The 25,958-nt window shown below is 33.5% G+C and overlaps 1 protein-coding gene across 2 annotated transcripts in view; it reads left to right on the top strand.

Moving 5' to 3' along the window:
• Positions 1 to 25,958, top strand: part of LOC130893058 (facilitated trehalose transporter Tret1-like) — a 62,445-nt gene that overhangs the window by 32,667 nt on the left and 3,820 nt on the right. Inside the window, exons 1-3 of one of the 2 annotated variants that reach the window (XM_057798827.1) lie at positions 21,776 to 22,306; positions 23,108 to 23,457; positions 24,566 to 24,674. In XM_057798827.1, coding sequence (XP_057654810.1) covers positions 23,395 to 23,457; positions 24,566 to 24,674 — 172 coding nt within the window. In that variant the 5' untranslated portion in view covers positions 21,776 to 22,306; positions 23,108 to 23,394. Of the gene's footprint in view, positions 1 to 21,775; positions 22,307 to 23,107; positions 23,458 to 24,565; positions 24,675 to 25,958 lie in introns of those variants that run through there. The other variant, XM_057798828.1, reaches the window with a different exon arrangement.

Genomic DNA, 25,958 nt, shown 5'->3' with positions numbered 1-25,958 from the left:
TCGATTTTCTCCATTGTTTTTTCCAATTAGAATAGTTGTTTATTATTTTCTTCAGTATCTATATTGATTTCATCATTTAGATCATTTTTTTTCATTGTTTCATTGTTTTATATATTTAATTCTTCATTTAGATCTGGTTTTCATTGTCTTCTCGATTTGTTACATTGATTTCTTCATTTAGATCAGTTTTTTCATTGCTTCATCGATTTTCTCCATTGTTTTTTCCAATTAGAATAGTTGTTTATTATTTTCTTCAGTATCTATATTGATTTCATCATTTAGATCATTTTTTTTCATTGTTTCATTGTTTTATATATTTATTTCTTCATTTAGATCTGGTTTTCATTGTCTTCTCGATTTGTTACATTGATTTCTTCATTTAGATCAGTTTTTTCATTGCTTCATCGATTTTCTCCATTGTTTTTTCCAATTAGAATAGTTGTTTATTATTTTCTTCAGTATCTATATTGATTTCATCATTTAGATCATTTTTTTTCATTGTTTCATTGTTTTATATATTTATTTCTTCATTTAGATCTGGTTTTCATTGTCTTCTCGATTTGTTACATTGATTTCTTCATTTAGATCAGTTTTTTCATTGCTTCATCGATTTTCTCCATTGTTTTTTCCAATTAGAATAGTTGTTTATTATTTTCTTCAGTATCTATATTGATTTCATCATTTAGATCATTTTTTTTCATTGTTTCATTGTTTTATATATTTATTTCTTCATTTAGATCTGGTTTTCATTGTCTTCTCGATTTGTTACATTGATTTCTTCATTTAGATCAGTTTTTTCATTGCTTCATCGATTTTCTCCATTGTTTTTTCCAATTAGAATAGTTGTTTATTATTTTCTTCAGTATCTATATTGATTTCATCATTTAGATCATTTTTTTTCATTGTTTCATTGTTTTATATATTTAATTCTTCATTTAGATCTGGTTTTCATTGTCTTCTCGATTTGTTACATTGATTTCTTCATTTAGATCAGTTTTTTCATTGCTTCATCGATTTTCTCCATTGTTTTTTCCAATTAGAATAGTTGTTTATTATTTTCTTCAGTATCTATATTGATTTCATCATTTAGATCATTTTTTTTCATTGTTTCATTGTTTTATATATTTATTTCTTCATTTAGATCTGGTTTTCATTGTCTTCTCGATTTGTTACATTGATTTCTTCATTTAGATCAGTTTTTTCATTGCTTCATCGATTTTCTCCATTGTTTTTTCCAATTAGAATAGTTGTTTATTATTTTCTTCAGTATCTATATTGATTTCATCATTTAGATCATTTTTTTTCATTGTTTCATTGTTTTATATATTTATTTCTTCATTTAGATCTGGTTTTCATTGTCTTCTCGATTTGTTACATTGATTTCTTCATTTAGATCAGTTTTTTCATTGCTTCATCGATTTTCTCCATTGTTTTTTCCAATTAGAATAGTTGTTTATTATTTTCTTCAGTATCTATATTGATTTCATCATTTAGATCATTTTTTTTTATTGTTTCATCGTTTTATATATTCATTTCTTCATTTAAATCAGTTTTTTAATTGCTTCATCGAATTTCTTCATTGTTGTCTTCAATTGGAACAATTTTTTATTATTTTCTTGAGTATTTACATGGATTTAGATGACTTTTTTTAATGTTTTATGATTTTTCTTCATTGATATTTTCATTTGACACACTTTTTTTCATTGTTTTATCGATTTTATTTATTGATTTCTTCATATAGATCATTTTTTTATTGTTTTATGGATTGTCTACATTTATTTCTCCATTTAAATCTGTTGTTTATTCTTTTTTTGAGTATTTACATTGATATATCCTTTTATATCAATTGTTTATCGTTTTCTTGAGTTTTTGCTATGTTTTTTTCATTTTTTGCTTTTTTCTTTTCCTCATAATCTATTTTCAATTGCTTGTAATCTTTCTCTCCACATTTTGCTGTAGGCGAACGTGTTTCATCGCTCGTTTCGATTTTCAAATCAACTTTCATTACATTTACTTTCTTGCAGACAATTCCACGACATTCTCCTTGAACTATAAAAGCCGTAAAACATTCAAAATTCTTCTGTTTATCTTTCTGTAGAAAAAAATTTGTCCAACCGCAATTAAATTCCGTATTGTCATTACAAAATGAACTTCCTTCGAATTATGTTGTATAACTGCGCTAAATTCGCCAGTAAGCAACCAAAGCTTATAAAATACGGAGTTCTACACGAAGTAAGTACTTCGAAATACAAAGAGAAATGGAAATAACTGTGTAAATGTCGCCATTAACTAACATAATTTGCCTATTATCTCTTCTATTATCCGTTTCAACAACGTTTGTACGTGACACGCAGCCTCTTCTCTTCCTTCAATTACGGTTGAAGTTTTGTGGAAATTAAGAGGACCCTCATTTTCCCGAAAGTCCCGTCTTAACAGGGTGGAACGACATCTACCTAATAATTTAATAAAAAGTTCTTACCACATTACCTCTGAGAAGAATACTGCATTTGTATCAATTTATATACGAGGTATATCTACTGTAAGTTAGTTCCGGTTCTATTTCGGAGAGCTGGAGCTGCAGTTGCTCTATCTCAAGCTGAAGAAATGAATGCCATTTTCAGATCAGATCGAATCTGTTGGCGTGTTCTTTGTAGTACTTCTTGACGCTATGAGTGATTCAATGATTAGAAATTGAGTCACACAGGTCAATAAAGGACGTTATCAAGTCTTTGGTTACTTATGAACTGATTCACGAAATTGGAGGGAAGCTCAATCAAAACCGTAACTTGACAATTGGTGCTGGAATTTCGAAAATTTAGCCCACTTTGGGTACCCAAAATTATTACTGAACAAAACAAAAAACATAATACAGATGGTGATGATTTTATTTCTCGGATAGACACGAGGGATGAAAATGGAGTATTTTACAACACCCTAGAAACTAAACGGCAATCAATTGATTAAGGACACGTCGACAACAAAAGTTAAGCGTCCAAAGTTCGTGTGTACCTTTGTTTTGTACAGAAAAGACATTTGGTGCTTAATTTTTGACCACGAGGCCAAACAACCAATTACAGCAAAACAGTACAAGCGCGAAGCATTACTGTCAATACAGACCAATCGTCAAAAGTGTTGCTTTTTTCCCAAGATAATGCCCCACCTTATACTGCGAACCTGACTACTAAATTCTATTGGAATTTGGCTGGGATGTGTCTGGTCATCCTTCGTACAGCGTAGACCTCGCTCCTAGCGACTTGCTTCTCTTATATGAGGTATACAAAAAGTTGCCATGCTATGAAAGTACAATAAATATTTTTTTACTTCGAATGTCCAAATTGAACTTACATTGTGGATATTCCTCGTATTTTACGCGAAAGTTGACCACGTTGTCAATGTTATCTTTATGTTCCTATTTTATATTACGAATAAGCCCAACACATAGACCGTGGAGCCGGTTATAATGGAATTCTGCCTATTCGATACACAGCGGAATTCGATTGTTTTTATCATAGCAGGCGATTTGTTTACATTGTTTCTTTTGAACTAATTTTTGTTTGTTTACTTTCTAGAATACTAGAAATGTCGTTTCTGATATATATATCGAGCTTGTTTAGCGAAGATAGTTAGTTTATAATACATAGTCATGAATTTAAATAAATTATATAAGTTAGTTAAGTATCAGTGTTAAGTTGATTATTATATAAGATAGTTATGTGTAGTGTAAATGTTTAAATAAATTAAGAGAGTAAGAGACAGTATTTATAATTTCAGTATAGTATAAATAATTAAGAAAAACATTGAAATATTATCCAGTTTTCTTCTAGTTTATATGTTTTTTCATCTTCTCTCATGAATCTTGAGGCAGACTGGTATTGGAACCAGAAAGTGGGTTTTTGGTATTGAAATATTATGTTTACTGAGACAGTTTACATTCCGTCGCTCCTGAGTCAGTCACTGCTCTGTTATTACTTATTTCAGCTTCGTCTTCATCAATTCCATATTTTGTCTACAAAATCGACTCTCAGTAGGTACGTTATCGTCGGCACTGTTTTTTGGATGTAAAACTGCAAATTTTGATTTTTTATCGTTCTATCATAGATGATATTTTATTAATTTTAAATTTTTGAATAATATTGTTGTGGTTTCACACTGTAAATGAAAACGATACTTCTAAACAGTTAGTCAAAACATTCCAGACACTCCCAGAACGTAATGAAGCTGTATATTCCTTTATTAGACCGTTAATGTCGGTCTATATAGGCTCCATCATGGTAGATTCTCATATTGTGTCCGTTTTATTGTTTGCTTCACGGAATAGACGGGTTGTACGCCGAGGAAAATTAGCCCTCTTACTTCTAACCCCCTTTATATTTTATCTGGGAGAAATTGGTGGCGAAGGCGGGCTACAAAAGATCAGTTTTAAAACTATTACTTTTTTCTGAATAACACACATTTTACAGTTTAATTTCAGTCTCCGAAGACGATGACTTGGTTATCGAAACGCGCATCAGACATTGTAATTGTGAGTGTTGGAGTAGTGGCAGTTTAAACAGTGTGTTCATTATGACTATCACAAACAGTTCCAGACATTCCAAATTAAATTACTTCTCAATAAACTATTTTCAAAGATGTCAAATAATACCTCAGAGACTAATTTTGTAATTATATATTTTCCTCTCTACTTTGTAGCATCTAACTTACTGGTAATTTTGCGAATACCATTTCGTTTAAAACCAAATAAATATATATCTTTCTGTGAATTGACTGTCGAGTATCGTTGATCAATTTCGTAAAAAGTGTGGAAAATAAATCGCCGAGTAGATAAAAATCATCCTGTTTGAAATTGAGTCACGTAACTAGTTGATATCTGAGTATACAGAAGCTCATTTTAACTTTATTAGCATGCTTCCGATGTAGTACCATTCATTTAAAGTGTTTACTTAGAAGGTCATACCCTCTTTTAGTATAGTTGTAAACTGAAAATTCTTCTAGAAAATAAAGTTTTCTTGATAGAGTGGTTACCAATATCCATCAAAGTCTTTTAATAATTTTTATTGATATATATTTATCGTTAGTCTCGTTAAAACTCGAGCGCGGCTGGACAGATTTGTCTAATGTATGTATTGAATTATTTGTGGAAGTTCAGAGAATGTTTAACTGGTGAAAAAATAAGTAAATGTTTGGAATCATGATGTTTTGTCACAAATTAAACCATGATATTTGACAAAGGTTATGAATAATGTCATACGAAGAAGAGGACGGATTTACCATTCGATTTTAAACGTTTATAATTTCCGGTACGTCTGGCCTTTGCGATGACCGTAAATAAATGGCAAGGCCAGTCGCTAGAAGTCTACGGAATCAACTTGGACTTTCTCTGTTTCGCGCATTTCCATGTTTCAACTACTTCCAGAAGACTTTCGCAAATCTCTGAAGATGCATCGCATTCATAGCATTATTCATGTCTGAAGAGGAAAAATTAAGAAACCGCCACCTGACATGTTCTCACAACACAGGAATCGGCAGTAACTTAGTGTCGATTTATACCTAATCCTATTTAATTTCTTAGCTTTTATTTTGAAAGTTTTTTTTGTTTTTTTTCGCAATTTTTTTTGGACCTTGGGTTTTGGCGCCCCTAAAAGATGGTACCTGTGTGTGTTGCACATATATTAGCCCTAAGTACAAAATTTTTCAACTGCATTTAGTTCGTAAAACGAGGAGTGTAGTGAAAATGAACACACAACAAAAAATAAGAAATGTTTATTGAGAGTAGAAGAATTTGTCCAATAAGAAGTCATTTAAGTTGGAATTTCTGGAACGCGCGTTTCGTTAACCAAGTTATCGTCTTCAGAGACTGAAGGTAAATAGAGATTTATGAGAGATACGAATTTTAATATCGAAAAATGAGGATAAGTTGTTACATACGCCGACTTTCACAAAGAAAAAAGAAGTAAACTTAGAAGTATTGAAAAAGAAATCAAAAGAATATTAGGACTAAAGAACCCACGTGATAATATTAAATATTGACCAATTTTTTTATTGAATATTATTATGTCATCAAGAGCGAGAAAGTATAGAGAATTTCAATTTAATAGGTTGATTGGAATTTTTATATGAACAGACTAACAGATTAAGTTAATTAAGTGTGATAAAAATATATTTCCATATGACATTGTTCTTTATTCATGCTTATTTTAACAAAAAAAATTTGTTGTATCTAATTGTGGAACTTAAAATAAAATACCCATCATTACAAGGCGGTACATTATAGTCTTAAAGTCTTTCATATCTAAATGATAAAAAACTACACAAAAGCTCATTCATTATGGTGCCTTGCATATATTTTTTCACATTCGACATATGTATGGGGCTAATGTATATATTAGCAACCATTTTATTAAGAAGACCACACATAAAGAGAGACGCATTTCAAACAGAAAAAGTGACGTGGAAATAAATTTCTATTGTGAATAGTTTTCAACATATTTACAATACTACACTCTTCATCAATAACCAAAAAAGTTACATAATACTTTACTTAACACGTTCACTGACAAGAATCTTATTTTTTGTATATAAAAGGGAATATGAAACATCACCCTACATCCCAGAATTGGTACTCAATGATTTCTTCTTGTCTCGATCAGTTAGGACAAAGAATTTTATTACTTTCTACTGGTAGAGAATGTTTTGAATCACATATCCCATATCACAATGTCGTAACTTTAAAAATGTCTAAAGACACTCAGCACCGTCATCGAGTACTTGCCTAATTGTCGAAATATCCAACTGTTAGATAAAAAACGCCATATGGCTCAGAGAGTAATTTTTTTGGGCCACAATGTACATGATACCCTCAATCCCAACATACATTAATATTCTTAAATGTATGATTTTATTGAAATAGTGTAATTTTTGCCAAAAACCTGCGCAAACTTCAATTTGATTTGAACATCAAGCCTTACGTAAATGTATGGGGATATAAAAGATTCTTTGGGCCACGGTGTATATGACACCCTAAATCCCAACTTACATATTTATACTTAAATGTATGATTTTATTGGAACAGTGTAATTTTTGCCAAAAACCTGCGCAAACTTCAATTTGATTTGAACATCAAGCCTTACGTAAATGTATGGGGATATAAAAGATCCTTTGGGCCACGGTGTATATGACACCCTAAACCCCAACTTACATATTTACACTTAAATGTATGATTTTATTGAAATAGTTCAATTTCGCCAAAAACCTGAGCTAACTTCAATTTGATTCGACCATCAAGCCTTACGTAAATGTATGGGGATATAAAAGATTCTTTGGGCCACGGTGTATATGACACCCTAAATCCCAACTTACATATTTATACTTAAATGTATGATTTTATTGGAACAGTGTAATTTTTGCCAAAAACCTGCGCAAACTTCAATTTGATTTGAACATCAAGCCTTACGTAAATGTATGGGGATATAAAAGATCCTTTGGGCCACGGTGTATATGACACCCTAAACCCCAACTTACATATTTACACTCAAATGTATGATTTTATTGAAATAGTTCAATTTCGCCAAAAACCTGAGCTAACTTCAATTTGATTCGACCATCAAGCCTTACGTAAATGTATGGGGATATAAAAGATTCTTTGGGCCACGGTGTATATGACACCCTAAATCCCAACTTACATATTTATACTTAAATGTATGATTTTATTGGAACAGTGTAATTTTTGCCAAAAACCTGCGCAAACTTCAATTTGATTCGACCATCAAGCCTTACGTAAATGTATGGGGATATAAAAGATCCTTTGGGCCACGGTGTATATGACACCCTAAATCCCAACTTACATATTTATACTTAAATGTATGGTTTTATTGGAACAGTGTAATTTTTGCCAAAAACCTGCGCAAACTTCAATTTGATTCGACCATCAAGCCTTACGTAAATGTATGGGGATATAAAAGATTCTTTGGGCCACGGTGTATATGACACCCTAAATCCCAACTTACATATTTATACTTAAATGTATGATTTTATTGGAACAGTGTAATTTTTGCCAAAAACCTGCGCAAACTTCAATTTGATTCGACCATCAAGCCTTACGTAAATGTATGGGGATATAAAAGATCCTTTGGGCCACGGTGTATATGACACCCTAAATCCCAACTTACATATTTATACTTAAATGTATGATTTTATTGGAACAGTGTAATTTTTGCCAAAAACCTGCGCAAACTTCAATTTGATTTGAACATCAAGCCTTACGTAAATGTATGGGGATATAAAAGATTCTTTGGGCCACGGTGTATATGACACCCTAAACCCCAACTTACATATTTACACTTAAATGTATGATTTTATTGAAATAGTTCAATTTCGCCAAAAACCTGAGCTAACTTCAATTTGATTCGACCATCAAGCCTTACGTAAATGTATGGGGATATAAAAGATTCTTTGGGCCACGGTGTATATGACACCCTAAATCCCAACTTACATATTTATACTTAAATGTATGATTTTATTGGAACAGTGTAATTTTTGCCAAAAACCTGCGCAAACTTCAATTTGATTCGACCATCAAGCCTTACGTAAATGTATGGGGATATAAAAGATCCTTTGGGCCACGGTGTATATGACACCCTAAATCCCAACTTACATATTTATACTTAAATGTATGATTTTATTGGAACAGTGTAATTTTTGCCAAAAACCTGCGCAAACTTCAATTTGATTTGAACATCAAGCCTTACGTAAATGTATGGGGATATAAAAGATTCTTTGGGCCACGGTGTATATGACACCCTAAATCCCAACTTACATATTTATACTTAAATGTATGATTTTATTGGAACAGTGTAATTTTTGCCAAAAACCTGCGCAAACTTCAATTTGATTTGAACATCAAGAATTACGTAAATGTATGGTGATATAATAGCATCAAAATAAAAAAAACTACCCTTAGTTGAAGTTGTAGGAACCTTGTATTCAAATTTTATGAAAATAGCTGTGGTAAGTTCTTCTGAAAGATGATAAGTCATTCATTTATATAGTCAAAACATTATTTTGTATTAACTTTATTTAAAAATTGATTCTATCCACATTAAAACCAAAACTAATATATAATATAATTGAAGGGGAGTTTTTTCCAACCATATTTATCAGTTCTCCCAAGTAATTTCTATAGTTTCATCATCTACATTTTTAATAAAACCCGCCAGAATGTTTATTAATCTTCGAAAACCAATACAATGAACTAAAGACTTTATTTAATGAGGTAATTGAGCTGATTTTTTTTTCTTAAATTATTTTACAACAGAACTCGATGAGCATAGACGATATCTTCTTCAAGAAGTGAATTTAACTATGGTCCCGTAGGAACGCAGGATTTGGGTAGTATTATCATAATCGAATCTACCCTCACCAATCAGATTATACCAAATTACATCAACCCTTAACTAACTAGCTGTTACCGTTGCTTTCGGCAACGTTCTTCTTGTCTGTATTCTTGCGAATTTATCAAATTTGTATACGCAGTGACACAAAAATAAGTCACCATTTTGTTTTTGAGTTCAATAAAGTACTTCAACTAAACTTTGTTTGACTGATATGTGAAAGTATTTTATAAACCTTACAAACATCATCCATTTTCGACTACCCCTTTCTCTGTATATACGTTTTAAATATCGTTTCTACACCTTGTATATCATTTTTTTAACTTATAAATTCATAGACAGCACACAGCACACATGACACTTGGCGTACATGATCATAGACCTCACAGAACAGTTATCTAAAACGACAAATGACACGCGACAGTTGACAGTTGACATGTTACTATCTCAGCGACTGTGAGATAAGCTTTACAACCGTACAAACTAGTATTTAACCCTTATAATAAACCCTCTCGATACGTAAAAAATGAGAAGACAACTTTCAAATGAACTACGGGGATTAAGAGGATTTTTATGTCTTCGTATCCCAATTCGAGCTCGAATTTTTCGATAAAAGTGGTAGAAGTTTACAAACGTCTGTTTCTTTTTAGTCGTTATAATATTTTCTATAGTGATAACTTTGAATAGCAGTCGGTCGTTTTTAATAAACTAGCTTTTAAACTTATCGCAAAAAGAAGAAGAACTACATTTATAAAATAAAAATCTCGTGTTTTCTTTTTAAAATATCGAACGAGTTGGTATAACAACACAGTTAGGCCAAAACGTGACCGGCAACAAAATCGTCGTATCGACTCCGTCGAGCTAAATCCAGATAAATGTTAGAAATTTTTTTCACCAGTATGAAATATAAGAAAAAAAAACAACGTGTTGTCGTCGGTTGTACATTTATACAGACAGTTTTGATTTCGAAATTTTAAGATATTTTCTAGTTCTGATATAATATATTCTGTTAATTAAAGACCTGTAATTAAGAAAAATATTTTCGTACTGAGCTTTCTAGAAAGTTCAATACTTTATTCTCATAATACATGATATCGATTTAGCACGTTGTCGCTGAATTCCTATTGATTATAATCTAATTTATCTCTCTCTACAAATCCTAAACTTGAACGCCTAAATCAACATCGAATAACAATATTTTGACAAGAGTGAATTATCTAATTTGTAATTATTCCAACGACGCACTGCTTCTTCGGTGTCGACGGTATTGGAATGCTGATGGCGCGTGACTTGCCCCGAATTCTAGTGGCGTCATCAAAATTACTTATTCCATATGATGGAGTCTTTCTCGACTACCGGTAGTTCAAAGAATGTCCCAAATATTTATATCCATGAAATTGAAATACAAATATATTATTATATTTTATAATCGTGCTTTTTCTCTTTATTTGATCTTCTACTTTTCTTTTTCCCCTCATACTCACAGATTCCTTTAGCTCAATCCAAACTGTTCGAATAATCCACAACATAAATTCCTTGGAAATCAAAATTAAACAGCAACCGCAATATATACAAAATTATAACAAAAAAATTTCATGGAATAAAAGGAAACGAAGAGGTAGACCTGGTGGATAAGAAAGCCGTTACCACAAATTCGCTTTGTTGGTGTTGAGATTGGAAGTAATATGCTTGGTCTAGTCACGTAGCCGATTTAGCCAATGCAGCTCACAAAAGCTTGGAGCTCTCTCCGAAACCAAAAAGCAACGTCTTCTAATCCTCTACAAGTACCAGATTTGTCCTTATTTAGAGATGGGTTTCCAAGCATACCCTGAGGATACTCGACTCAGTACAGACGAGAGCAATTCGACTTATAGGCGATCGAGAGTGGAGCAGAAATTTGGACAGTTTAGAGAATACAAGAGAGGTCGATGACTCTGTTTTGCCGATAATCCCTCGTCAGATGCTCTTTCGAGCAATACCCCCTAGAGCAGTTTTTGATACACGTACAGAAGTTCAAAATCAATATCCAAGACCAAAAAGCAGCGGCTTCTAATACTCTACAAGTACCAGATTTGTCCATATTTAGAGATGGGTTTCTAAGCATACCCTGAGGATACTCGACGACTCAGTACAGACGAGAGCGATTCTGCTCCACTCTCGATCGCCAGAGGTAGATGACTCTGTTTTGCCGAAAGTTCCAGATCAATATCTACAGGTATTTCCACACGGTAGGCACCACTCGAATCACTCTAGTTTAAAACTTAAGTACCGAATGAATGGGAAAACAAATGGTCAAGACCCACATGATATTCCAAAAATGTATTGTGTCGTCCTTTAAAGGAGACAACAACTACTTTCTTGGCTTGACTGATGTCTACTAAATTTCGAAATTATTTGAAGTGTGAATAGTAGAAATCATTCATTTTGATATATTTTACACGCTGTTTACCATCAGAATCTATATTATCGGTGACTACGCTATATTTATATCCGACCAGTGGTTTATTGTTGGAAATGAGGGTGGTGCCAGTTAGCTTTCGCTGGAGAATGTTTAACTACATGAACCAAATAACGACGCTCTTTGACGTTGTCTACAGTTCGAGCCTCAAGCACAAGCGATAGTTGTTATACCGCTCTGATGAGACGTAATAACGTCGAAACTAGTCAGTGGTTACAAACCTATCCTTACATTGGGGATTTTAATATCGACAAAAAGGTCGATTGACATCACGCTATTCAGAAGAAATGTAATTCGATATTCTTCGAGGCATTTAGCCTAGAAAGTAGTTGTTTTCTCCTTTGCAGATATATGTAATCAGTTTTAAATTCAAATAGGAATAGTAGTCTCTCAATTACGATCTCTTTGACTCGTTTCTTGTGGCGTTTTTTTCATTCTTTTTTATTAAACCAAAGTTCCTTGAATGCTTTGGCTCAAACTGCTATCTTCTCCATTTTTTCCTATCCTGGCTATAGACTTTTCGATCTTTTTCTGAGCCGATTTCCTAAGGGCTTACACTCTGTTATTCTTTTAACTTCACTATCATTTTTCACTTTCTTTATGTGTGGTAGCTGCGATTCTATGAATCTGCTGATAGTTTCTTCATCAAGGATTTCTCTAATTTCAGCGTTCATAAGGTTTCTATATTGTGAGTCTCCATTATTACGTTACATTTTTCTTTTGGAGGTGTTGAGTTTTTCATCATTTGCTTTTGTTAGATTCAACGTTTCTCCTCCATAGGTTGATTTTGACATTATTGCTGTTCTATATATTCTAATTTGAGCTTCCTAAAGTGAAAGACTCCATGAAACCATGGTCAGTGCTACTGAAAAATTTAGAGATGAAGTTCTTCTAACGCGTCTCCGTCTGTCTTTTGTTAATTTGTTTTTATTCTTGTGATATACTTTTACGGACTATTTTTTCTAATTTAATGGTCGGAATTTGAGAATAATTATGTGTATATGTGTATTCTGATCTATTTTCATCAGATACTTCAGAAAAACCCGTCATATAATTATGTAGAAACATCTTGTAACTCACCGATTTAGAAGTCAAAATAGATATTTTAAAAACATTAAATATCATTTAGAGACAATTCCTAACTTCGAAATCGTTAAATGAGATCGAGATCGAATCGATTAAAGTAATAAATTGAATGTTAGACAGCTTCAAGGTTACCTTCAGCTGTACAATTCTCGAACGTATCGGCTTCATCTCGAGATAAGCTAACAGCAATGACAAGTCGAAGTTTCTTGAAGAATTTATGATTTTAGTTGGGAAGTTCGATTTGTGAAGTACCTGTCGTATGTTCCTTTTTAAAAAGAGAAACGACTTATCCATAATGGATTCACGGGAATTCGACAACCATCTCATCTTTATCTGGGACTGGATAATTGAGGAATTTATTATCTCGTGATTTATAGGGTACGAAACAAGTGTCAGGGGGTATTGAAAACTGTGAGTGAAAAAAATGCACGCGCCAAAAAAGATTAATAAGTGGGGAGGGGCTCCATCATGTATAAACCATCCTACGTAAGTGCAAATAGGTGTGAATTTTTCGCGCAGACCATCGATTAAAGGTTTCATCCATATTTGTTCTCGTCTATCATCATGTATCAATGTTTGATTGTGCCCAACCTACCTTACCTTTTTTTTGGCCCCTGGCGGGCCGTGCAATGCTGTAAGTTCATGTGGGAGCTTTCACCTCACTAAACCACCCTTCTCTGTAAACCTACCATTAGGGTTTAACACGCCGGAAGGACATAAGTATATCATTACGTCGGCGTGCCTCAATAATGATGCTGCCTCAGTCTTATCCTTGTCTTTCTCTGTCTCCCGACTCTTTTTTCTTCATAACTTGAGATATATAGGCGATTATATCCTTCCATTTCTTTTCGTTCACAATCTCTGTTACTGACGGTAACTTTCCTATTTTCCTTTCTATTTCTTTTCTTTTCACATCCCACCTCTCGTATTCCCTCAGGACATTAGACACTTTTCTTGATGGTTTTAAGCTGCGCTTTATTTTCCAGTTTATCCCACCTTTCCTGCCATTTCTTTAACGTCTGTTCTCTCGCCATTCTCCTATTACCGGCCAGTCTACCTCCAATTTTATATAGAACCTTCTCTCGGAAATCATTAGGTCGATGGGAGGGAATCTTACAATGACTTGTGCCAATACTAATATATCTGCGTATTTTTGTACTTTTATGACATCCCTCCAGACCGGCGCCGCATATAAGTGGACACTAAGTACTACTTGACATTCTACATAAGACTTTGAAGTTGTGCTGTCTTTTTGATAGATTTTTCTGTCACATATTCAATATGATAACCACCCCCAAATACTTACATTGCTTTGTTTCTTCTAGCCTTATGCCATTTACCACCATTCGGAATTGTCTTGAACTTTCCTCGGTGCTTTTATCACAACGATTTCTGTCTTCTTTGGCGCTATTTTTAGTTCGCTTTTTCGTCCATGTGACTGCTTTTGACACAGCCCTTACTGCCCTGAACCTCGATCGCCCTCTACCCAGTAGATTACATCGTCTGTATAAGCTTTCACGTCCACCAACCTAACCTAACCTAACCTCCTGTAAATCTTTTTTTTATGATAATTTTATTCAGAATGTTTCTTTATAGCGAACGGTTTACTTGACATGTACAACGATCTAAAAATCTAAATATCTCGTAAACCATAAATTTTATCGAGTCAAACAAAGAGTACATTTTTGTTAAAAGCTCGATTGTAAAATTCATTTTTGGTATTTTTATATTGGGCATGAGCCGCCCTTGTCCTTTAGATGATAGTGTAGAATTATTTATTCCGCGAAACACACTACTGGACATACGTAATCATCCATTAAATATTCATAATGTTGGAATGTATAATTTAGAAAATAAACTTAAACTTTAAAGGCCTATAACTCACAAACGAGGGGTTGTATTAGAAACATTTTTGACACAGTATTTTTTTCACGTCATCCACTCATTCCTGAACTAAATATGGCAGAACAAAAATAAAGCAAAAGATGATGGAGACCTCTTGGAACTGGGGCCCGGGGCTATAGTCCCCCCTAGCCCCTAGCTTAATCCGGCCCTGCCCTTGTAGAATTTAATTAGGGTAATGTATGTAAAAGGATTTCAATAATACGTTAACAATTTGTTTCAAAAATAACTTTTGATTAGCCGTGAAACTCCAAGAATGATGATTTCTTGAACGGCAAATTAAGCGGCAATTATTGACGTGTTCAAATATAATTGCCGTACATAGGGAAGCGGTTTTTCAGGGTGTGGATCGCTAAGTTTATATGGAAAATTGCTATTTCCCAACTTTGCGCCCGACCCCGATGTGCTCCGGATAAATCAACGATGATTTCTTGAACGGCAAATTAATCGGCAATTATTGACGTGTTCAAATATAATTGCCGTACATAGGGAAGCGGTTTTTCAGAATGTGGATCGCTAAGTTTATATGGAAAAGCGGTTTTTCAGGCGGTGTGTGGCTAACTTATGTGTTAAGCTAGCGGACCATAAGTTTACCTAACTAATGGCAAAATCTTGGAGATTCATGGCAAAAAACGGCAATTATTAAGCTAATCAAAAGACATTTTTGAAAAAATTGGTCCGCTAGGTTAACGTACGTTTCAATAATTACATTCTTAATCGTATCACAAAAAAGTTTTCTACTACCACGTACTTTCTACCGACCACGTGTTTTCGGTGGTAGCACCTTACGTGAACAAATGCTGAACTACCAATTAATTTATCGCGAAAATTCCACCACGTTTGCTAAAAACCTCTCATAGTCAAAATAGTATCTCGTTGTCCGACTTTTTCTGTTCGTTTAGTGAAAAAATATAAAACTTAAAAGCATTCGCGACACGACATCAGAGAAAAATAAATAAAATAAAAAATGCCGAGCGATAAAAAAAAGTTTCTCAAAGGAATTTATTCGTCGTTGCAACCCGTAGTTATTTTAGCGAAGAGAGAAAATAACTCTCATTGACATAACACACAATTTGCTCAATAATGGTACAATAACATTAATTAAACCTACAATTCAGCGCCCACAAACATTGCCTGAAATAATTCCGAAGTAAAATATCTCGAGCTGATAGATCTTGTACGCTTGACAAAGGCAAGCTCGTGTACATCAGACGTACAATTGTCATCGAAGTCGTTTCATTAAGAAAAAATAGTACAGGAAATTATTTAATAGCTGCACAGATAAAACATTGTGGACAAACGCTTGTAAAAACTACAAAATAAACATAAAAATAACTAAATAAAGTTACGAGTGAAATAAAATTTCAATATACAGAAGAAAACCACAATGAGTAAGAAAATTATAGGTAATAATTAGTATATAAGTCGTATGTAAGTTCATAGCAAAAATTAAACCAGTATGGAGTCGATTACAGAGTAGAAGGCACTTTCCAGTAAATATGCCCTCAAATTATTGCGGAAAGCGGGAAAATATGGTAAAGATTTGATTTCAATTGGCAAGTGATTGTGCATTTTTTTGCATTGTAAACTATTGAGCCTTCAACTAATCCTGAACGCGTTCCTAAGTGGATAGCCGTGCAACGATCTTTCTGAAATCGAAGAAGCGTATTTACGAATTAGGCAAACGGATTCAAAGATAAATAAGGAAGAATTTTTAATCTACTAACTAATTCAAAACTTAGTATGTTAGATACATCAAGTTTAATATAAAAAATGTAGAAACTTAAACACGAACTAGGAAGCACAACCGATAAATGTTGTACTATTTTTGCTTAAAGTTATTGAAGAAGATCTGTAGCTCTAGTAAGGTTTCTGGCCGTGGTTTTTACTGGCTCTAATAACTGATACCAAGCATTTTAGGTAGAGCAAACTAAATGAAGAAAACTTTGATATTTTTAATCTTCCAAAACCACCACAGATTGATTTTATCTTTGATCATCAATAGAAATGATCTGGGAGCGGCAAAAAACTGTAGCAGTATCTTGGCCACCACTTTACATTTATATACTAGCTTTCATCCACTGCAAACAACTCAGTTTCCTGCCTATTGCAATATCTCGCGCAGACCATTGATTACAAGACTTACTTTTTAGTTTCCACTTTTATCATCCAGCGCTCAAGATCTTACTCTTGGAGATGTTTGGGAATATGCTGACAAATCGTTGACTTTTCGTACAGATTGTCGAGTTTTAGAAACGATTATCTTGATCCACGCAAATAAGCGACTTAACATCCCATATATTGTTACGAAAAAGTTCGCAAAATGGTTCCCTACACCGGCCCTGTCCATCTGGAATTTTAAAAATTCAGTGAAATCGCGCGACGCTTTTTGGGCGGCGTCTTTCACATTTCTTATAAATAGCGGAACTCGTTTGATGTTTATTTGTATATAATGTTTTTAGTAGCAGGCAGTTTATTCACAGTATTTCTTCTAAATAATTTCTTAGAAAGTCCATTTATTTATTTCTTTTTGTTCTAGGACTTTGTAGAATTTTATTTAGGTATATAAATGATTTGTGTAAACGACGTTTTAAGTTTTAAACAATTAGTCGTAGAAAAAGGACCGAAATTATTTAAATGACATTTATAAGTAAATTATTATAAGTTAAGTGTATTGTATAGTGTGTAAATAAATTAAGAACGCAATAAAGTGTTTATAAATTGAAATTTAAATGAAAAACTTTACAATATAATACGTAAAATCGACTTCTCTTGATTCGATGTTGTAAATTTAACGAAATGCTTCAATAACGACAGAAATTTGTCATATTCGGCCGTTACGTCTCTGTTTCCCACTTTCCGTAACGTATTATTAGTGTTAAATATTTCCTGTGCTATAAAACTGTCGACTGCAAGTGAAAAGACATTTCGAGTTGGACTGAAAACATAGTGGCGGGCACGTCAATACGCCAGGTAGCCAAGTTCGGTAATTAACCAGCATTGTTCAGATAAGAACGATCAGACCGATGGCAATGATGCTTCTCCAAGATATCACCATTGTCAAGAGGACGACTATCGACCACCGATGATCGTCAGGTCTCTTTACAACTTCAAGATAACGAAACAAAAATATTTTCTATTTAAAGATTACTCATAGATAAAATCTTTCATTCCAAGTCTTATATCGTTAATTAATTAAATTAAATATTTATAGGGTTCTCTGAAAAATCTTATACACTTAATTCGACGATTCTCGAAGCCATTTAACCCCTAGGAATATTAGTAGTGAAAACCTCTCCTGTACGTGAAATTTCTAGGATAGAAAAGAGAATAAAGTCAGTGGGAGTCAGATCTAGTAAATACGGTTGAACCTTTGTAGCTGATACATTGATGTTCTAGATATCTGCAAGGCAAACTAGGTGTTCAAGATCTACGTCTTCCTATCAAATTAGTGTGGAAAATACTGCTCTAGGTGGCAGTACTTCATCAATTTCTTCTTGTGCGTCAAAAATTATGATATCCGAGGATAACTGGATGATTTCGCATTGTAAACCAAGTCGTTTCGCGGGCTGCCTCGAGGCGTTCCTTACCTGCAATTTCTTGTTCTTCTTCAGTCCTTTCATTCGCAATGTTTCGGATCCCAATTGCATTAAGACATTGTTGGAGCATAATTCAATTTTGCAAAGTGATATTGGGAAGAAATTTGTTAAAAACTCGTAGTTAGAAGTACATGGTAAGCCATGACACAATCTCAAAGACTAACCATGACGTAGTGAAGATGCTTTAAACTTGGTTAGAATCTAACACGACGACGAAATGGTCTGAAGGATTCCATTTAATCCTATTTTGAAGAATAAAGCGTATCCTGCAGGTATAGATCGTAGCACTTCGAAGCAATGTACTACTGTAAAGCTAAATCTAGACTTCCTGAAGAGGCGCTAGTTGAACTGTCGTCTACAGAAAAGAATTATGTTGTATGAGGTGGAGAGAGTACAATTTTGAACACTGATTTACAAAATGAAATACCAAAGAAGCTCATAAGGAGACGTATTTTATTTCGTAGTAAGAAGTGCAGCTAAGTACCAACGAGTCATCAAAGAACTTTATACCGGAACCAGAACAAGAATTAAAACTAACGTAGGACTCTCTGAAGAAGTTTAAATTAATATTGGTGTTTGGCAAGGAGACAGTCTTAGCCCAACAAAGTCAATGAAGGATACAGAATGGGTTAACGCTTCCTAAAGGTATTGTTTTATGCAGACGATGGTATTGCCGTAGCAGAAAATGAAGACGACTTACAACGTCGACTATATAAGATGAAAATTTCTGCCGAAAAATTTAATATGAGCATCTCAGTCAACAAGACACAAATCAAGATTCAATTACCTGGGAGTGAATTTATCTAGTGAAAGAAACCTGACAGAGGAGGCACGAACACAAGCGATGCTAGCACCAAAAGTCAGCGGCTGTTTGAGAGATACAGTGTGGAGAAACAAAGCGATGAGCTCACAGAGCAAGACCAGAATCTATAAAACGTGCGTGAGACCTCAGAACCGAGACATCAACAACAAAAAGAATAATGAGAACCTCAGAGATGAAAATACTGCTAACCATCAAGGGAGTCACCCTCGGGGACCGAATAATGACCGAGTGATGATATAAGGACACGAAAAAGATTCTGGAGGGATGACGTAGAAAGAATGCCAGAAGATAGATGGGCAAAGAAGTGGTATGAGAGCTGGAGTTTAGCTTCTCAGGAAGATCCAGGGAGAGAGCCAAACGTACAGGATTGAACGGGATCTGGTCCTATTGGAAGAGGAGGAAGAAGAAGAAGAAGTGCAGCGTTGTTATTTATACACTGATATTAGAAGATGTAGGATTTTTCTTTTTTAGGAAAAACAAAATATATGGTATTTAACGTAACTAGAAATTTTTGCAACAACTAAATACCTACGAGAAATAGTTATTGATGAGATCGTTAGTAACTTGAGTAATGAGGTTAATATAGAAAGACAAAGCTACGAAATTAGTATCGAACTGGAGTACATTATAGTTAACCATTCATAAATTATATTAAATAAATGAATGACATCACGTAGCCAATGGAAGCTACCGCTTAAGTCGGTCCACACCTGCTAGACATCAATTAGAACAATCTAACATAAACATACTGATAAATCTTCCGATAAAAAAAAATTTCCTTTTGTCTACGTACCGGCGTACGTCGACTAATCCTCTCACGTTTATTTTTGTACTTTGTTTCAATGAACCTTTGAATAAATTAAAACAAAACAGTTATTGGCACGATTCTCATGCCTTCGCTAGTTGCATTCATGTGAAGGGACCAGAATAAACCGTGGCACTCGATTAAAGAACATCGCGTACATGCTCTGAATTATGCAAATGTCCTTTTTTTGTTATATTTATGTGTGTGATACAGAAGGGAGAAGGATCATTTTTCCCGCGTCTAAAAGTAGTAGGTACAACACTTGAGTTGTTTTGGAGATATTTTAAGAACGGTTATATTTTTGTTTTATTGCGAATTTCTATAAATTAGTCCAAATTTTCGTTGGAATTTCTCCAGAAAAGTATTCAATTGATTTTAAAAATTTCGACAAGTAATCGTCGTCCATTTGGTACCATCCTTTTTTCAGGATATTCCAAAGATGTGAAATGGATGGAGGACAACTCAATCGGGTTCGAGGAGTGCTTGGAATCGTTGTTATGCTGGAAGATTAATTTTTTGCCGATCAGAACGTACTATATTTTCCACTAATATTTTTTATAGCCTTGTTTCTCCGATATACAAGGTTCATTAGGTCTCCAGTTACCACTACAAATTAACCCCAAACCATGGTTCTAGCATCCGTTCTTCCTTTCACCTTCTCTTAGATCCGAAAACCTCAAACTTTGATACAACATTTCATAAAACTCCCTCCCACTTTACATGCTTCAAATTTTTATGTTTTTTAGCTCTCTGCAATAACTTTATTCCATTTTGATGTTTTCTCTACTGCTACCTTTCCAAAAATATGGAGATGGAGAGAGATTCGAGGCTCCTGTTGGCAGGATTGCATGTCCTGACGTAGTAATTCTTGCTGGGAACGAGAGATATGGTGAAGAATAACTAGATAGATAGAGGACGATTTAGCAACGAAACTGGAGTTTTATCGAATTCTTCGAATGGATTGGGAGGTCGATATTAAAATATTTTTTTTAAAAACTCGATTGTTAGATAGAGGACGATTAAGAATGATTACCGAGATTTGCTTGAGTTCTTCGAATGAAGTGGGTGGCTCGTATGTTAGAATTAAAATTTCTTCGAAGTCTTCAAACGATTTGAAATTACTGAAAATACAGAAGATGAAAATTGAAATATTTTTGTTGTACTCGTATATGTCATCAATATACTAAAAATTTATCACTTTGTAAACAATGAAGGAAAAAAGCAGTAGACTGAATACGAATACCCACGAGTACATATTCGTTTGGTACCTGCTGTTTTCTCATGAAGGCAGTAAAGTGTTTTACTTTGACCTATTTATTCCACAAAAAAAAGATTTCATACGTGTTTTTTTGTATTGGTCTTCATTAAACTACTTTGTAATTTATGGAGTCGTTGGTGATAATAAAGAAAATAATCGTTCTTGGGTGAAAAAGAATATTGACTGTAGACTTAATATTAGGAAAAGTTATTTATGCCCCAAAAACAAAAATAGAGTCTACACTTGGTTCAAGGAACGAGCTCTCAAGATAGATAAAGTCATGATCACTGTGTTTTGGTATTTTAAAAATTACATATTCATAAAAAAAAACAGAAAACGAATACTATACGAAAAAATGAACGGTTTATCATGTTAAAAAATAATAATAATTATACCACAAGCTCTAAAATTATCAACCAGAAACATCTACATCTGCTGGGATAACCTACAAGCTGTCGAGTAACTTGGAGCGGTGGTTAGAACCTCTAAAGTGGTACAAAACTGTATCGATATGTTTTGAAAACATTCAGTGAATAAACATGTGAAGCTTGTGTGGATTACTGGACATTGTGGTTAGCAAAAAGTGTCACGATCTTCTCAATTCCCGTATCCGATGGATACATCAAAAGTTTAATGAATAAAGATCTGGAAACCACCAGCAAAACCCTCTTCAGAGGACAATCCAAAGTTTTGGAAGGCAGTCTCATTCAGCTCATAAGAAATCAACTGAGGCTGATCAGCCAAGGACCTCAAGACGATGGGCATCTCGGAAGATATTCAATTTCCAAGATGCACAATTGTCCTTTATACGAAACCGGGACAATGAGTCAATTGCTGAGCAGCTGGTTCAATCAGAATTCAATTACAATCCAATGTAGAAGTGAGGTTTCTGAAAGACCCAGCTTCAATTGATCCGTCACCTACTTACCGAATGGATTGAGATCTTTGGTTCTTGGTTGGTTAATAATTAACAACAAAAGTTATGAAAGGTAAGTTTAAAAACTAGTTTTTTACCTAAGACTCACGATTACGTTTTTTTTTGATAACTGTATGATATATATTTAAAAGTTTTCAGCTTTTATAGTCCAGTGAATAACGTGGATTTGCGTGAAATTTTGCAATTGAGTTCTAATTACTCTTCACCTCAAAATATACCTGATGCAAATATGTGCAAATTATTATGAGGGGTGAAAACTACCCCTGATTGTAAAAATTTCGTTGTGTAGAGGCTTTCTTATGGATTCCATTTAAGTTTTGGGGGAATAATTGGGTCGAACGGTTGGAACTTTCAAAGATTGTAAATCACGGTGTTTTGTTTGTGTTATTTTAAAACTTCTCACCTAAATATGTTGTTTATGTTGGAGCACAGAGGGGTTCTTTGTTTAGAACAAACCTGGAGTGAGGTACGGTCGTTTTCAACAATAAAATAATGACTCTTGTGTATCTTCAAGTATTTCTTTGTATTCCTCGATAAACACAGATGTATGCACACAATTAATTAATTCGTACGCATTGAAAATACCGGAAGTTAGTTTTGTTATCACTATAAATAACTATCACTTTATATGAGTTTGATAAACATTTATTATTACTTCTAAAAAGGTAAAACTTTTAATTTCTTTATCAATATCAACAAAAAAACGTATCTCGTTGTTCAAATGTATTATAAATATATTATGAATATACAAGGTGTGATTTAAAACACAGTAAATCAATAGAGGAATTTCTGCTTTTCTTACCAGTCTTTTTACTCGTTCTCTGGTAAAATTTCTTGGTTTTCCACTTTTCAGGAGGTTCCGATAAGTTATTTCTTCTCCACATTCACACGGTAAATGCTTCTGCGAGAATTATGGTGTTGAAGAATGCTAATTCTGTTAGAATCAGGGATCCGTTCTACTAAATAATAAATGCTAAACAACTCGTGAGACATTTGGCCAACCCTGCAGAGGATCAACTCCTATATCAGGGCCACTACAGCAAACACACTAAATCAATAGGGGAATTTCTGTTTTGAAACATAAATATTTTAATCTGGGGATGTAAATTCGGCTAAATTAATTACCCGACCTACGGTTACATGAAGGTCGATTTGAATCCACTGATAAATTTGACCAAAAAGTGTCACAGGTACAGAAGGAAGGTACGTATCCGAAAACGGAAAAGTATCAATGGTATTCACTAAATCCGCACACTCTAATTTATATTTTAATACAATAATATGCTTAAAAGCATTCATAGATTAGATTTTTAGTGTATTTTTTATAAAAATCTGTCCGTCTGTCCGTCTATAACGAGCTCAGGCTTTTTACATTTAATTCCTGTATGGTTGCAAATGTGCCAAAACGAAATAAATTTTTGGTTATTATTAGAAAAAATTTAGTTTTCTTAATGACAGGTAAAATTTTGACTTTTCCACCTGTTGTGGTCTTTATCAAAATATTACTTGACATTGACAACTCGCAAAATTATGTTTACGAAAAGATTAACTACAACATAAATATCAATATTTTGTTTTATTGCGATGGAAGTTGATTAAATTTCAAAATCTGATTATTCACTAACTCAGTCTAACGGTAAAAAATGTGCTTAGTCTCTTACGACTTTTTTACTTGTTATTTATTAGATATACGACCGGAAATAGCTCATAGAAAAACTTCCGGATTCATTTTTAGTGTCATAATGTTGTTTATCTATACTTTCAAATGATCCACTGATTCTGAGTATCTAATAAGGATCAGGACAAATTGTAGGACCGTTATTATAATATTTGCTTTACAAAGAACTGTATCAAATAGATCACCCCTCGTATAATAATATACTTATTCGACAATAACTGTCTTCGTTATTTACGGTTAATTTCTTTAAACTTTGATTGTTCTAAATTATTATTTATTGATACGAATTGTCTGACCAAATATTATGTCTAGTTAAATACTTTCAGATTATTAATCTCGTTATTAATTGTTGTAATTATATTATAACGACCATTTTATGATTATTTGATTATTTACACTAACAATCTCCAATTTAAACATATTCTACATGGTCAAATTTTCGTTGTAACTCGATTGAAATTTACTTTGGTCGTTTAATAACTAAATTCGAACATAAAAAAAAAACATTTTCTTGTTTCTTGTATAATTTTTTACGTCTTACGTCGCAATTATTTTGCTGATAATTAACATAAATAGTTGCATCATTAATGAACTGCTTAATTTTTTGATTAACATACTGTTTTGCTGTCCAAGGCGAACACCTGCGAACACCACGAAAGGTGGAGATTTTGTCAATATTGGTATCGATTTAATATGGATACAAAATGTAAAAATTTTTATCTGTATTATTCTGCTTTAACAGGTGAGTTTATGTCTTTATTTGTATCTATTGTTTTAGATTTTCTAACGATTTATCGGTTTTAGTTTTTTGATTTGATCTGTGTCTCAAATTACCTGTAGCAAATTTTTATATTCACTAAAAAGATCATTTTTCTGACTTATAAACTAAAAGAATTTGTTTATGTAAATGAATAAATATGTTTACAGTCAAATATGTATCTCTAGAATTAATTTTGAAGTTAAAGTATATTGACGAATAGATAAAACTACTTCTAATACATTCCTCCATTATATCAAGCGTTATTTGAATGAAATTTTAATAATTTCGAAACTAAATTAATTTCTATAACAATGTTTCAATAAATATTTGATTTTTCTTATTATTAACCCTCTGACAGGCGCATTATTATATTAGTCCCAGAGCTGGCTACAAAAAACAGGATCGACAAAGTTCGCGCCATTTTAGCTTGTAAAATGGCGGTCCCAACTTGGAACATCACCAAACGCCACTTGTTAAGGTCAGCACAGGTCTGATATGAAAATGCCAGCCGGTTTTCCCGAACGAAAAAGTTATGATGATGATTTTTTTTCAATTTTGGGGTAGCTTATACAGATATTTTGAATGGAGATATCAAAAATAATTTTCCATTAAGCCGATTACGAAAATTTTTCATTACAAATATACGCCGAGTTTCTTCAATTTTTGTTCAAAGGTTTTCCGGCTGCAAATCTTCTCGCACTTTCACACCGCTCTTAATTGAGACTCTAAAAACCCAATAAAAAAGTTTCACGTGCGCAAGCTATGAGGTTTTTCTGAAAAGTTTTCCGGCACTTTCGATCACTTTTTATGAGAGTTTTCCATTCTGCATAACTTCTTGCGCTACCATACCGCTCTTATTTGAGGTTTAAACCGCACGTTACAAAAGGTTTCGCGCGCGCACGTTATGAGGTTTTTCTGATAAAATTTCCGGCACTTTTGATCACTTTTTACGAGGGTTTTCCGGCATTCAAAACTTCATCCGCTATTACACCGCCCTTATTTGAGGTTTAAACCCCACGTTACAAAAGGTTTCGCGCGCGCACGTTATGAGGTTTTTTAGAAAAGTTTTCCGGCACTTTCGATCACTTCTTATGAGGGTTTTCCATTCTGCATAACTTCTTGCGCTACCACACCGCCCTTATTTGAGGTTTAAACCCCACGTTACAAAAGGTTTCGCGCGCGCACGTTATGAGATTTATATATTTATGAGTGCATTTTATAACTTTTCGAATACCATTGTTTATAGGATTTTCTTCGGTAGTTATG

The sequence above is a fragment of the Diorhabda carinulata genome, chromosome 4 (genome assembly GCF_026250575.1).
Source record: "Diorhabda carinulata isolate Delta chromosome 4, icDioCari1.1, whole genome shotgun sequence".
Taxonomy (NCBI): Eukaryota; Metazoa; Arthropoda; class Insecta; order Coleoptera; family Chrysomelidae; genus Diorhabda; species Diorhabda carinulata.
The sequence above is the reverse complement of the archived record's forward strand: the minus strand, read 5'-3'. Positions and strand labels throughout refer to the sequence as shown.